This window comes from Dermacentor andersoni, chromosome 1 (assembly GCF_023375885.2).
Source record: "Dermacentor andersoni chromosome 1, qqDerAnde1_hic_scaffold, whole genome shotgun sequence".
Classification (NCBI taxonomy): Eukaryota; Metazoa; Arthropoda; class Arachnida; order Ixodida; family Ixodidae; genus Dermacentor; species Dermacentor andersoni.
In genome coordinates, this window is record NC_092814.1 from 250,613,925 (window position 1) to 250,629,279 (window position 15,355).

Genomic DNA, 15,355 nt, shown 5'->3' on the forward strand with positions numbered 1-15,355 from the left:
TGACCTTAAGTTTTGTGTGGTTCGAGGGTGGTTGATTGTTCAAAACAAATTGAAATTAGCGAAACCCAACAGCTACAACATTGTTAAGTAGTGGGGCCAAAGTTTAATTCCTATGCGGGTGGCCGTGGCCGAGTGTGAGTGGATGATAGTTGGCATCTTGCGAAAGTATGTAATTCTTATCCAGCTTACTTCAGCCTGTTTATTAAACTGCCTCAATAACTATACACGGTAACAGTAGGAAAACACAGACTGATCCAAACACCCCTCTTGATTGATGTCAGCTATCAGCCAATAGCAGTGGTCTATATGCCATATGCAGGCTGCCAGCAGCTTCAAAGCTGTTGAGGAGAAGGCCTCGTTTGAAAAGATAGTGAGAAATATGTGTCTTTGCGCTCCGCTTGCGAGCTCCATGCATCGTGCATGACTGCAAAATTTGGCCGACATGTTCACAGCAGCATATGCTATCAGTGGACTTCATTTTTTCACTGAGCCTGAGTAGTGGTTCTGGACCCCTTTAAATTGTTGAGCAATACTTTGAGCTTGAATCGTATTGCTTGAACTTAAACAATGATAAAGAATGAGTAGCAACATGGACATATTGTTCTATCAGCAGTAATGCTTCTGACCAACACACCTACATAAAAGAATATGTGCAGAAGATACCATGCACATAATTTTTGTTATATTCTTCGTGGTTATATCTTGTATTGGGAACGGCACGAGAAACAAGGACCGAGATGCACGTCATGACATACACAACATGACACGCATGACACGACACGACACGCCCGACACAGTGCTCGTGTCGTGTGTGTCTCAGTTGTAGTTTTTTGCACTGTTTACTCTACAAGATGCAATACCAGCTAGCCCAGTGTTGCACCCTTTTGTAGTTATTGTATCATTGAGACTGCACAGTACTTCGCTCGATGTTAACAGGAAGGTGGTACCAGGCACGTAAAGTGGCATCATAGCACCAAACAGTAAAAAAAGCAACTAAAATTTATGATGACGTATTATGCAAGAAGTGTCTAATTCACCTGATCAACACTTGCCACAAGCTTGTGGCCAGTGCTGGTTTGACTGCTGTGATTGGTTTGGTATCTGCGCCATCATTTTCTTGTATTGCATATTGTCTCTTTCAACTTGTTCAGAACTGGCATGTAGATTTTTATTCCTAATAATTACCTACACTGCTTGGCTTGTTCTACCAGGTTTCTTGTAAGCTTCTTGGTGGATGCGCGGGGTGGCGCCATGCGTGGCTGCCGACACTCTGGTGTTAGGGTGATCATCCCGCCGCGCAAGGCGCAGATGCCTATGCGTATTACTTGCCGCTACCTGCGCAAGGAGAAGCTTCCTCACCCACCTCCACTGCTTGAGGGAGAAGCTTGTGCATCTCGCATCCTTGAGGTTGGGCCTGCAGGAGCCAAGTTCCTTGGGTGAGTCATCAGTACTACTCGCAGATGGGGAATAGGGCATAAACCAAACAGTAGGCTTCTGCAGTATCAATTTTTTGTTTGAGTTGAATTAAAAGTGAACAGTAATAGTGCTTAGGAGTGAATAGATACAACAGCCAGAAGTTAGAAGATCTTAAAAAATTTGTCCTTTACTTACAAAGATAGAGAGTGTTTCATCTCAGGAAACAGTTTATTTTCACAGTTTAGAATTATGTTAAAACAGATAGCTTCAAGGAAAAATGCAAGTTAAATATTTTTTACATTGCCCAGCAGTACAGAAAAAACTTGTTTGCAGAATGTTGCTCAGTGTTTTGCTTCACTGTACTTGAAATATTGGGGTGCTCAGGCCAGAGGGCCACTTAAAATTAGCCCATTGTGCGGTCTGATGTGTTAGAAACAGCTTCGTGAGGGCTAGTTAATTCATTTTTCAAACTATGCTGAAATAGCATGACTGAAACAAAAAAAGAAAATCCAGGAAAACCATGTTGCCCTATGGCAGTGCGCACTCTAAATTGATTAAAAGGGGCATAGTGGCAACATGTATTAAGGCAGCACCGAAGAAGTCATGCGAGCATGAGCAAAGTTTATCAAATCAGACAGCACAGTTAACGGGAGCAGGTTTTTCCCTGTTCTCTCATCACTTCGGCATGTGAAACCATCTTGCAGAAGGAAAAATGGATATGTTTCAAACCAGCATGCAAAGAAAAAGACCAGAGACCAGTGCATGCGGTGTCGTATGTGCACAAGTTGTCGCACAACTTAACTGAGCACGTGCTGGTGGGCGAGTTGGTCATACATATTTACAATAAAGGCGCCAAATAAAATGACAGACGAAGGAAGACGACACGGGACAACCACGTAGGCGCACTAACAGCTATTAACAGCTATTATAATATGGCAGCAGCTATTTATTCCTGTGTCAAGAAATAAAACGCTCAGTTAGTGCGCCTGCGTGGTTATCCTGTGTCGTCTTCCTTTGTCTATCGTTTTATTTGGCGCCTTCATTGTAAATAAGCACAACTTAAAGTATCCAATCGACATAATGTGAATGTACTTTTCAGTGCCTCTTGCAAGCTACCTACAGTGTGTAATCAAATGAAAAAGTATAATTAGGCCCCAGTGCACCACCAGACATAAAACTGGTTTCACTGACTGCACGCACAACATAATTTACTAGATTTACATAAAGCATATACTATAGGACAAATGGAATGATGTTTTAATGATTGGGTATTGAAGCCATTTAGCAGTGCATTGGAGTGTGCATGGGAGGGCTCCCATATTTGAGAAGACGAAGTTCCTAGGGAAAGGAAAAACCAAGAAGAGAGACATAGAGGTATTTTATGTTGTAAAGATTGGAGATAGCTGTGTAAGTGGCTATTTCCTTTTCTGCATCATCAGAAAAGGAAATAGCCTTTTTGCATGATGGCCTATGATTGTGTCATGTACAGTCGAATCTCGTTAATTAGAACACGCTTAATTCAACTTGCAGTTTATTCGAACTGACGCTGTGGTCCCGTCAAAGTTGTGTATTGCAATGGGCGAAAACGCCCGGTAATTCGAATGCGCAAGCATTTGCGACGGTTAATTCAAACATACTGCTCTCCGACAATGCACTCAGCAGCGCGCCAAATCGCGCGGCGGCGCCTCCGACCAGCATTCCTCTGACCTCGTAATAGAAGAGCGTAGGAGAGACTCAACGCCGCATGCGAAAGAAAAAACAAAACAAAACAAACAAAAGACGTGGCGGAAATTTGTGCACAGGCATGTGCAGGCGTGCATCACCGATTACTTCTGTTTGTGACGGGTTAGTGACTACTGTTAGTGTCGCGGCACCGCCATGTACCCCATAGTCAGTCTATAAGAACGTCTGAAATTTCGGACACAAAAGCCTTCGCCGTCCGACTTTCCGGATTTTTTGCCATGACCGCAGGTCCAAAACGGCATTAATCGAAGCCACCACCACCGCCATTTTTATTATTGCGCCACCTAGAGCCGGTGCTCTCACACGCATATTAGCTGGCAGCCGTAGCCAGTCCTAGCTACTTGGAAAAAGTAGGTAGGCCTAGCTACTTCGACGTTAGCTACCAAGCTTCTTGCAGTTCGGTGCCTTGTTTTTCATTGAAGCAATTCGCCGCTGTGAGCAATGGCGCTGACTTTGCCTTTGTAATCCTCGCCAATGGCTTCGAAGCGTGGATAGCACGGCGCGTTACATAATACCGGTTCCCGAAAGTCAACTTTGCCCCAACGTAGTACGCGGTGAAGCATACCAAAAGTTCGAAGGGGCAACTGTCATGGGACATGGGTATGTTTCCTTTTATTACACACGCGTGCACCTGCCGTCTCCTATCGCAGTACGAATGCCGATGCGCCTAATAACTGACTGTAATTTGTAAATACATCTGAATAAATGTTATGGAACTTCCCAATCATGTGTTAGCTCAGTGCACATGCACCACTGCAGGTAAGTCCTCCATTCAATTAGCTTCCTTTGATTCGAACTTCTTTTAATTTGAACATATTTTCGGGCCCCTTCAACTTCGAATTATCGACATGCGACTGTACATGTATTTGTGTACGCATGCCTATTCTGGGCTGAATATATAAATAAAGGCTGGCATTCTTCAAGTAGCAATTTAGTTGTCAATCAGCGCTTATTCTGCAGTAGTATTTCTTTCTCTGTGTGACCTTGTTTCAGTTGTGCTGTTTCAACATAGTTCTAAAGTCTGATGTGTGTCGCGTGTTGTCACATTGTGCTGATGTATTTAAAATAACCTTGACTGCATGATGCTGACAGGTTAGGCGGTGATGCGCAAATTCAGCTCAGTGCTTTCTACTGATGTATGAGCTTAATCCATTTTGTCCAGTAAGCGCACAGACAAACTTGCTGGCTGGTTGTGTGTGGACCCGAACGTCGCTTGTACAGTTTTTAGTTGTGCACATAATCTAAGGCTCTGTCACTGATGAGCCACTCGATGCGCATCAAATGATGATTTGTTGCCCACTGCCACACTGGCCAGTGGCAAATTTTTTTCATGGTTGCACTGCATTTGCTGTTAGGCCTAACAAGCACTGCTTTGTTAGGCATTGGCAACTAAAGTTATGGTTTGGTGCTGAATCAATGTAGGTCTATTCACATTGGCCGTACAGCTGTCAGAAAACCGAGATGCCACCTTGCCAATGAAAATGACAGTGTGAGAGGAAACCTGAATGGCAATAACTTTCTTTGCAGCACTATTTTTCTGACATTGTGTGTGTGCAGGTAATGTCCAAGAATGGACGGTTTGCAATATAGTGAACGCCATCTGGTGCACAACAGGCAAAGCTGCAGCGCTCTGCGTGCGAGAGTGTGTGGTTAGAGAGCGAGTCTCATTTCTCGGCTTCTGCCTGGCCTCTGCCGCAGCAACCGCGTATGTTCAATGCAGCAAAAATAATTGAAGACTTCGTTACTCCGTTCCACTTTTCGTACATGACAGGGACATCCGACTTCTTGAAGCGCACCATTCAAATTGATTGTGTGTGGCAGTATCTGCTTTCTAAAACTGCCCCTATTCGCCAGGCTCATCTAGGCTAGGCACTGAAGGAAGAAGATTACGTAAAAAATATAGTGTATTCGGAGGCTGCTGATGCCAGCACAGAACTGATGCGAGTCACATGCGCTCCTTCAACAAAGAGCGGAGTGCACATCCTCGAAACATTCTGCCGATGTGTCGGCGAGTGTCCACACTTGGTTTCGCAGGCTGGCCGCGCGCAGCGACCACTGTGCTAGGGGGCTCGCCTTATTTGCTCTTTGCTGCCGACAGAGTATAGAGAGAACGAAATCTGTGTTCATTTAACCGCGACACAATTGTCCAGACGCTAAAATGCTAACGAAAATAAATGCTCTATGACTCGCGGCGTTTTCATTGCAAGTGCCGTCGGCTACGGCTTCGACAACCAGGAGCTAGGCCTACCGGCTCAAGCGATCGGCAGCTGCCGACAAAGTCATCGTGCCTAGCATGATATGCTCCACTTAGGAGAGTTTACCGTACTAATATGGCCCATCTGCAGGAAAGCAAGGTTTCAAGGAAGTGTTTGTCTTATTACGACGGTCCTTTTCTGCGTACGGTAAATACGGGAAAGTCTCAAACGGTGCGCCGTTCTCTCGACTGTAGGCACCAACTGCCACCGATGAAGACGGTAGGCCTTGCTCGCTGGCCGTGAGTGTCGCTGGTTACAAAGCTTGTGCTAGCAATTAATTGAACGCATAGTCTTTTGCGAACTCTTTAACGCATGCGTAAATATTAAGAGGCTAATTAAGTGAAAAATACATTTGGATATCTGTACAGTTGAACCTCGCTACAACGAAGCTCATGGGACGCGCAAAAAATTTCGTTAAAGCGAAAATTTCGTTGTGGCGAAATTTGCCCCAAAACACTGTCAAATTTGACTACACACTCACAAACATCATTTATTTCCGGAAAAAGTCGGTTACCTTTCTTTGTGATGAAACCTGACCCAAAGCACTGTGAGATTTGACTACGCATTCAAAAACGTCATTCATTTCCGAAAAAAGTCGGTCATCTTTGTTTGCCTCCGTCCTTTGGTCATCATCGCCGTGGTGCGATGTTCGCACTCGGTCAGCAGCTGCATTGCGATGTAGTCATCGTGGGCGCCAATGAAATTACGAATGACGTCAAAAGCGTCCATTACATCCAGTGCACGAGGCGGGGCCGATGCATCTTGTTCGCCGCACAACACTTTCGCAATGATGTCGTGTCGGGCCTTGAAGCGGGTCAGCCAACCTGTGCTTGCCTTAAAATTGTTGATGCCGAGAATGCAAGCATAGTTAAGTGCATTTTGCTGCAGCACGCTTCCGCTGATTGGCATTTTCTTGGCACGCATGTCGAGGAACCATGTAAACGCCTTTTCAAGATCCTCGTGTGTAGCTTGAGTCAACTTCTTCCGTTTGGCAGATGCCCTCGCAAAAAGAGCACTGGTGATCGCGTCCTTCGATTTCAAGATTGTCGACGGCGTGCTGTTGAAGATGCTGAACTCTGCTGCAACGTCTCCTTTCTTTCTGCTGCTCGAAGCCTCGCTGATGATTCGCGCCTTCACCTCCAAGGAAAGAAACTTACGCTCTGTCGCCATGCTGGCCATGCCACGTTGCGCCAGCGATCACGTGACCTAGGATGGATACGGATTGGCTGTGGCTCCCGTTTGGCAAAGTGGGCCTGCGCCTTGTCACAAGGTGGCTAACCCCATTGTCATCACCACCAAACAATGGCGCCCCTCCATGAGTTTGTTTATCGGCGACAGTGCAGTGGGCGCACGTTTTCGGTGAACCTAAGCAGCGTGGATGTACGAAAAATTGCAGACGATTGGGGTTATGTTTATTTTATCGCAAGACAAATTTGAAAGCCCAGCTCAACCGAGCAAAAATTTCGTTGAAGCGAAAACAAGCTCGAAATATTGTTCGGTGTGGCGAGAACTTTTTTGCATTGACTTCTATGGCTAGCTGACGGGGAATTGGAAATACTTCGTTGAAGCGAAAATTTCGTTGAAGCGGCGTTCGTTGTAGCGGGGTTCGGCTGTACACCATCGGCAGAAAAGAGCAACCAAGTGAACTCCGTCGCACAGTGGTTGCTCCACGCTGCCCGTCAGTGACACCAACTGCCCTTGGATGGTGTTTCGATCACTTCAGTGGCGTAGTACAGGGCGCTGATTGTCATATAAGGCACATTTTCAACATCGCTTTATAATATTTATTATAATTACATGTCAGCGACATCTGATCGAGTGACACCACTGCGCTTTCGCAAGCGCTGTCCGTCCTCGTCCATCTTGAGCGTTTCGCATTCCTGGTAAAATGCGGCTGCACTTAAGGGTGTCTCGAAGCCAAAATAACCTCACGGCGCTGGCATATGACAATTCAGTGCCCGCAAGTAGCGCGATGAGAACTGGCTCTTCGAGGAGCGAGCAAGTTGTGTGCTGTGATGGCATCTCCGGCCATCGCTTATCCATGCTGCTTTTCCCGCCGGATAGCTCTTCTCGGACGGAAACCAAAATAAACTCGTGCTCCGTTTGCTAGTGAAACAATTTGTGCACAATACTCAACACAACTAGCTGGCCTTTTCACGAAAATACTACTATCAAAACTACCACAAACCGGCGTCTCAAGGCGTGCTGGGGTGGGTTGGCTGTTCGTCTGCTTCTCGTGTCTAACCAACGCTCGGGACAGCAGTGTTCACGCATGCGCAGCAGTATTTTTGCAAACCGTCCATTGAGGGAGACACTATACAGTGTTTGAAAGTTCGATTGCCGTTATACATTGATTCAATAGTAAAGGTGGCTGTGGCATAGGGATATTTGAATAATCGAGCAGATCCAAAAAATCAGTTGGCCACTGTAAACAAATTCTATTGCTTCTCTTGGCTATGAGCCATGTCATTGACAATGTGACTTGCTTACTGAAACCAAAAATGGTGATCGTACATGTATTCAAATTTATATTAATTTGTTTTGAATACATTGAAAATTCCAAATGCTGAAATTCGAGTTGCGAGTAGCATACTATTCGATTGCTATTTGATTGATCATTAGAATATTGCAAATACCTGCACAAGCCTATCAAGCAGGCTTTTCCTGTGGTTGTGTGCCTAATGTGCACTTCATGGAATGCAGGCCAGTGATTCTGGAAGTGCCTCACTTTGCATCACTGCGAGGCAAGGAACGAGAGATTAGCATCCTTCGCAGTGACAATGGAGAAACGTGGAAAGAGCACACTCTTGAGGCTTCTGAGGAAGCCGTTCAGGAGGTCCTAAATGAGAGCTTTGAAGGAGAAGGTGCGTACATCTCTTTCATTAAAGTCTGTAAGGGTTATTATTTTTTTTTTTTTTTGATATTGACCACAATAGTCCTTGCTGGCCAGCGAACAGCCCTGTGCATTTTAATTGTGAGGGAACAAGTTGGTGTTCTTGTTATGCACCTACCAGCCATACCAGATACCTGAAGGTCCTGCTCTGTACTGAATTCTATAAGCAATACCTAGTTTCATAGTCAGATTTTGATACCTACAAGGACTTGTCCTTTGCCATGCTGGTTAATTATCTGAAACCATAAAAGTGTTTGGGCCAGTTCACTTAGGGGAAGAAATGCACCCATCCCAACTCTCGTTGCTTTGTCGGGTGCTTGAAAGTTTAAATGATATGAAATTTATGTAAAACACCATTGTGTTGCACTAACAATGAAAACTGTTTTGTGTAAAAAAAAAAAAAAAAAGTCATTTAAAATTTTAGAGGTGGTTACCTCTTAAAAGCAAGAACAAGTAGTTTCATATCATACCTCTATATCTCTTGTGCAATGGCAGTTATTGCATGTTGTGGTGGTGCTACATAGGCATGGCGTACAGCACTGCTAGGCGTAAAACTTAAGCTAGGGGTAAGGTCGGATATATATATGTAGCACGTGGAGTGCCCTGCAGGCTGTACTATGATATATAAGGGAAGAATGTAGAGCATTGTTGCTAAGTCAGGAGACTGTACAGGCTGAACAGAATTGGGGTGGAAGGCAGTGATAGTAATGAGCGCGAAACAATCTTGCAAAGGAACCAGTTTGATTCAAGGATGTAATGCCACATTAATGCTGACACAGCGATGTAGCACCACATGTGGAGCATGAGACATCTTGCCATGCACCAGCAAGTACTATGATAAAAAATTGTATACCATATGGAGTCTCTTATAGTTTGTACCTATATGTGGGTTCAGGATAAACATTCATTATTTTGTATTAACATTTTGTGCTTTGCTTTTTGGGTATGACAGACGTGGAATAGTTGTTAACTAGGGTTGAGGATTGGGCGAGTTGGTATTCCACTCTAGAACTGGTACAGCGCAACATACAAAGGAAGAAACAAGCCGAGCTGGCCAGATAAAGGAACAGAGCGCTGACTTCCAACTTCCTTTGTATGTTGCGCTGTACCAGTGCTAGAGTGGAATAGTTGACCATCAGCTTTTAACCCATTAAACGCTGGTACTAGAAGTGTTCATAAGAAAACGAAATAATTTGGGAAAATTTGCATCCATAGGAAGCGTTGTACATACTTGGAAAACAAATTTGATTTGATTTGAACTCGTTCATGATACACAGCAGGTTCCCAAAAGGGAACAATGGCGCAATGTGTATACATGGCACATTCTTTTTTTCTGAACGTTGTGGGAACTTGTGGCCTTCACTTGTGTTTGAAGAATGAATATGCAGGGGCACTTTGCACACTTGGCATATTATTCAGGTGTTTTTGTGCGATGCCGGCTGTGGCTTTGCTTGCCTAATCACACGATAAGATGACCACTTTCTCTGCAGTGGAACGAGGAGGCTCCAATCGGGCCTTATCTGTCTCGAGCTTAGTCAATAGGCCTTGTACCACGTGCTTTGAAAATCGCAACTGGTCAAGCTTTGGCTCACTTCCGAGCTCCACATAAAGCCTCCAAGCAGCGACGCGTGGTGTTATACTAGCAAATTGCTAAGCATTGGCCAGTACCACCTCTTGACATGAATACCATGGCTGCTAATAAAGTGATCAAGAAATCCAACACCTCCCATATGCTTCTCGTATTCTTGAAATACTTCTGGCTGTTACACATTAAACCTTTCTTGCTTCTGGCAGTAGCGGCTGGCTGCTGCTGTGTGAATTGCATTGTAGTTTGCTGCAACGCATACGCACTTATTGTTGCTTCCACCTCCGATCGAGTATTTCACAATCAGGCATGTAGTCAAGAGATCCTCGGTTTTGTTTGGAGAGTTATTTTGAATCTTCTAAAGGGCCCATCTTCAGTCTGTTCCCTGTCATGGTTCTGGTACCCCAAAATCCCCGCACTTTCACTTCTTGTAGAAGAGAGGGAGATAGAATAAAGCTATCTATGAAGATTGTGTGGTTTATTGGTGCTTCTACGAATCTCGGCACATTCATTACAATGCGCATTCAAAGTGGCTCTTGTATGTTCTCCTGAACAGCTTTTCCGCTTTAGGTGTCAGATAATCTGATGAAGATGGGAGAATCAACAGCTTGTAGCCAAAGCATATTGCTTTTCCCTTTATGAACATTTTGCACTTTAGTAGGATGTTCTGGCGGGCTAATTGGTTCATAGCTTTTGACAGAAAGCAGTTGGCAGTCTCCGCTCATGGTGTGGTGTGTTTCTTTCTTGTACCCTCATTTTTTTCGCGCAGTTAAAAGAAACGTCTAAAGAACATTTTGCAGCTATGCCGACCAACACTAAGATTAGTTGAGAAAATTCGAAATTGCTGGAGCCAAGTATTGACTAGCCGCAACAGGGGCCCTATATTTGACATTTTGTGTCCCTTTTGCAGCATTGTACTTACTATCAGCAGCATGAATGTACTTCTTGATTCCTTGGAATTTGGCACAACTCATTGTACCCCATACAAGTAGTGCACTGACATCTTCAGCTTTTGGCCACTAAATGTCTGTACAAGGAAGCTTGTGGTAGGCACTAAAGAAAAGAATTGATACAAAGTGACAAACCTCCTTTTGCATGAGTTCGAAGTTATGGCAACTCTGCTGTCGGGCATAGCGGTTCAATTCTTCAATTATCAGGTCAGTGACTTTCATTTTAAAAAGTGGTTGAAAAGGTCAAATGGGTTTGCATCCACTAATCCAGCGTGAGTTACTTGCAAGGGCTGCCCCTATGCGCTGCCCATTGAGCTCCTGGTACGTATTAGTGCGCTTATAAAAACGCTCATGTAGAAAAAGTAGGAACACTCTCACTTGTTTCTTTTTTTTTTTTAATTTCTTGTCATCACATTTGTTTTCCTCTGCATCGGATTTGTGTGCCTCTATTTCACCTGCAACTTCATTTGGCACTGCGTCTACCTGCACAATGTCGGCGTCGCCCTCTTGTTCATCAGTGAGTACATTATACATGTTTGGTGTCGGTAAAAGCACAGCATTGACTTTTCCCGAAGAATGGCTGTTGTAGGATTTGGAGTCGGGCTTGTAGGACGATCGGAGGAACTTGGGGCGACAGGACTAGGTGAGCAGGGTTTATTTACATTATTTACAGTTTAAACAAGACATACATCGACAGTCTAGCGTGACTTCCAAATGGAGCCCGCAAGACATAGCATACAGCAAACGAGCACACAGCTCACGAGTACATTTCGAGCACGACAACGAGCACACACTAGCAGCCGACAACAGCCGCTTATAACCACTCCGTTCGACGTCATCGTTCGACGTCATCATAGAAAGTCCTCGTGGTCGCCTTTGAGAGAAGGGGGTAGGGGTTTTACACACACACATGCCGCACAGGTTTCAGTGCGCTCTCTACGAGGGCAGACGACCTTTGCAGTGCAGTCGTCGTGGTATCCATTGTCCCGCGTCCCCGTAGTCAGGTGGTCATGCCCGACCCCAGCTGGCGCCTCTAAATTCCAGAGCGGACCTCGCACAGCGGCCTCCGCCGCTGCACATTGTCTGGTGTCTCGAAAAGCGCATGGAGAGGTTCCACCAATTACCTCCCCTCGAGAACTCCCCTGAGCTGACCCCTCGCCGCGTGGCTGCCGGTTATCCGCAGTTCTCTGAAGTGCGCCACCACCCCAATTGGATTGAAACACGTGCAGCGGGCTGAAATAACTTGCACGTTGCCACCTTGGCAGGCCATTCCTAACACCGTTCAAGACCTTTTTCCAGAAATTCCTCCCGCATCAAATACTTATGGTGAGGCATCTGTTTAGTAAAATGTCCATTAATTACGTCAATACCAACGGAAATTTCAGTGGTCCACATGCTACCGCTTTGCGCAGTTGTTCCCATTTTGGAACATTTGTGCAAATGCACTGATATTTACACCATAATTTTGCATAAATAAAGAACAAACATAATATCACAGTGCATGTCGCATTATAGAAATCAGCTTCACTAAAAGTTTGCACAATAGTCAAGGATAACGTGCCTAGAGGCCCTTGTTTTTGCTCCTTGCCAAGAAGGCAGTGCGGCGGCTAAACTGACATGAAGTTCTAACTGCATGAATGGGATACAAAACTAATAATGGGAAATTTGTTGGTACTATTTAAAAATTAAGACCTAGAAAATGGTAAATGTCCATTTTATTGCATTTTAGAAAAGTGCACACTTCTGTTGCCTTTTCAAATGTCGCTGAGATATGTTCCCAAATGGGAACAATGGTGCAAAATAGATTAATGTCCCCATGAGGGAGACTGAGCCTGTGTGCTTATGGTTTGCTGTTTTGGTGCTTTCTGGCAGAGCTGAGTGCCTTGGAGGACCTGCAGACGAACCGCATTGTGCGAATCCTGACTACAGACTTTCCACAGTACTTTGCCGTGGTGAGCAGGACACGACAGGAGGTGCATGCGGTGGGTCCCGAAGGGGGCCTTCTCAGCTCCACAGTGGTTCCCCAGGTCCAAGCCATCTTCCCCGAGGGCGCCCTCACCAAGAAGATCCGCGTGGGCCTCCAGGTAGGGCAGCCCCCCCCACCACCGTACCTGGCACAGGCCGAGACACTCAGCGAGCCTGACGAGGAGCCCGCCATCAGTCGGGGGCCCTCGCGCTCGAGGCTGGGCTTCCTGTTACCTGCCCGCAAAGGCCCAGCCGCACGCAATGGCCAAAAGCGAGCCCCCCGCAAGGCGGGCTTCTTTGCACAGCTTGTGAGGAGGACCTGGCCGAGGCTTGCTGTCTTTTCGCATGTCTGATTAAAGGGCCAGGCTTCTCGCACAGTGCTCATTGCTTCCACTTTGGGCTTGTGTGGCAGGGGGATAGGCCTACTGCATAAGGTTGTAAGGAAATAGGGGCACAGCACCGACTTGGTGCGATTCCAATTATCCTGTGTTATCGTGTGAAGCCATCTTGAAGGTGCATGCTGCAGTTTCTAGATGCTTTTATGATGCCAAAAGCTTTAACTTAAAATGATTGCTTTTATCTTTTTCTTCTTTGAAGAGGTACTCTTAATTTGACTTGTAATACTCATATTTTTGTTCTGTGGGGACACACAGCGAGGGTAGAAGGAATTGCAGTTTCAGGATTATTGTTATTGTAGCAAGATATCACTTTTTAAATGCTGATTAAACAAGCTGCAGTATTTTAGAGGAGCTTTCTGAATCATATTATTAATTAGTTGTGTTTTTTTAATGGCAGTTTGCTTAAGATGCTTTTTCTTGCATACTTGAAAAAAGCTTTGGTCCTCCAAGATACTCCAAGACATTAACCTTTGGCAAAATTCACTCGTGTAGTTCTGACTGAAAGCAGTTGGCATGGTCTGGTTAGTGAGGTACACTTGTCATGCTGATCACTTTTTGCAGTGGAACACATAAGAGAGTGACGAGTAGAGGAACTTAGTGTTATTTTGGATGACTTTATCTTCACCATGCTTTACACATCAATGCTTCTGTTTGTTTGGGTTACATCTGTTGGGCTTGTTGGCCTTACTGGTGTTGGCATATTTACTTGACATATTTTAATATTTTAGTGGAATTCTTACAGACAAGTGGATTTTTCTATATGTTATGGGCTAAATGCAAATATTGATTGCAAATTTACTGAAAAGTACCTGCTTAAAGAAATTCATACTATACTGCATTTGGAGCAGACAAGCTGCATTATCTGGCTTAGATATTGCAGCTTTGGCAGCTGTAAAGTACATTAAACTCAGAGGCTGTAACACCAAAATTTCTAGTTTGAGCTATGCATTGCATGCTAAACTATATGCGTCCCACAGTGAACTGTAAAAATTTCAGCGCATTCAGTGTAGTGGAAAGTTTGTATTTTTTCATATCGCAGTTGAACTGTACTACAATCTGGCAACACTGATAGGCAACTAAATGAAGTGCATTCTGAGTGGCCAATGTGCGCAATATACATTTGGATTTGATTTCACACGTGTGTCTTGGTGGTCAGCTCGGGATGCACTCTCATAGTGGTGGGTGTGCACCCTCCCGGCATGGTGTGTACAAGGTTTCAGAATGTTTTGAAGTGAACGACACAACGATGACCTCGCATTTCTTGATGTCGCACAAGCCATGTCAAAATGGCAGTCACTGTTTCTAAGCCAAGCTTGGAGGCAGCGATTTCAAATTGGAAGTTTCAGTTGAAGGTGTGCTCTCAGAGTCCTGCAAGGCCATGTCTTTTCTGGTGCTTCTATCCTCAAATATAAATTCCAGCTTTTTTGTATGTCTATTGCCATATTGGCCCATCTAGTTCCATTTACAATGATAAACTGAGAATAGTTGGGCGACCATGTCATGGCCCCTTTAGCATGTCGCAGAAGAATGTGTTTAAGAGGTAGCTGTTCTGGGAAAGAAACATGAAATCTATTTCTTGTTTTGTTGCCTGCTGCTAGTGTCTCACTGTCTCACATTCAAGTACTGCAGTTTCACTCTGTTACAAGATAGAGTAGCTTTGTGTTTTCACGGGGAAATACACTGTCAAAATGGTGAATAACTCTAACTGATCATAAGAGCATGTTTATTTGCTCAAAACAAATTTATTGACTGGATAAATAAATTTATATTTTTTGCTCTTGTATTTATGAATGAAAAGGGGGGCACAGGCATAAGCAAGACCACATCTTTTCTGGTGCTTCTAGAACTAAATTTTAATTCTAGCTGTTTTATCTGTCCAAACTTATTTGATGTTTCTTTCCCTGAATTTCTTAAGCCATATGAGCCCAGCCCACAAAACCTGGTAGATTCGTCAAGAAAAATATGCTGAGAATTCAGGAAAAGAAAGGACAGTTACCTTTTAGCACTGACAATGTAAGAACAGTGTAGATTACTCCACGTCATATACAGCCCTCTAAGTTAATAATATCAAGAAAGTGTTGATCGACATGATGGCCTACACTGTGTTATGGAATGCACCTGCAAGCATAGCAAGGATAAGTGCATGTATG

At 44.5% G+C, this 15,355-nt stretch overlaps 1 protein-coding gene across 1 annotated transcript in view; it reads left to right on the plus strand.

Moving 5' to 3' along the window:
• LOC126548445 (uncharacterized) overlaps positions 1-15,355 on the plus strand; it is a 338,395-nt gene that overhangs the window by 119,227 nt on the left and 203,813 nt on the right. Inside the window, exons 24-26 of the mRNA XM_055063629.2 lie at positions 1,212-1,436; positions 8,118-8,278; positions 12,715-12,926. Coding sequence (XP_054919604.1) covers positions 1,212-1,436; positions 8,118-8,278; positions 12,715-12,926 — 598 coding nt within the window. The remainder of the gene's footprint in view (positions 1-1,211; positions 1,437-8,117; positions 8,279-12,714; positions 12,927-15,355) is intronic.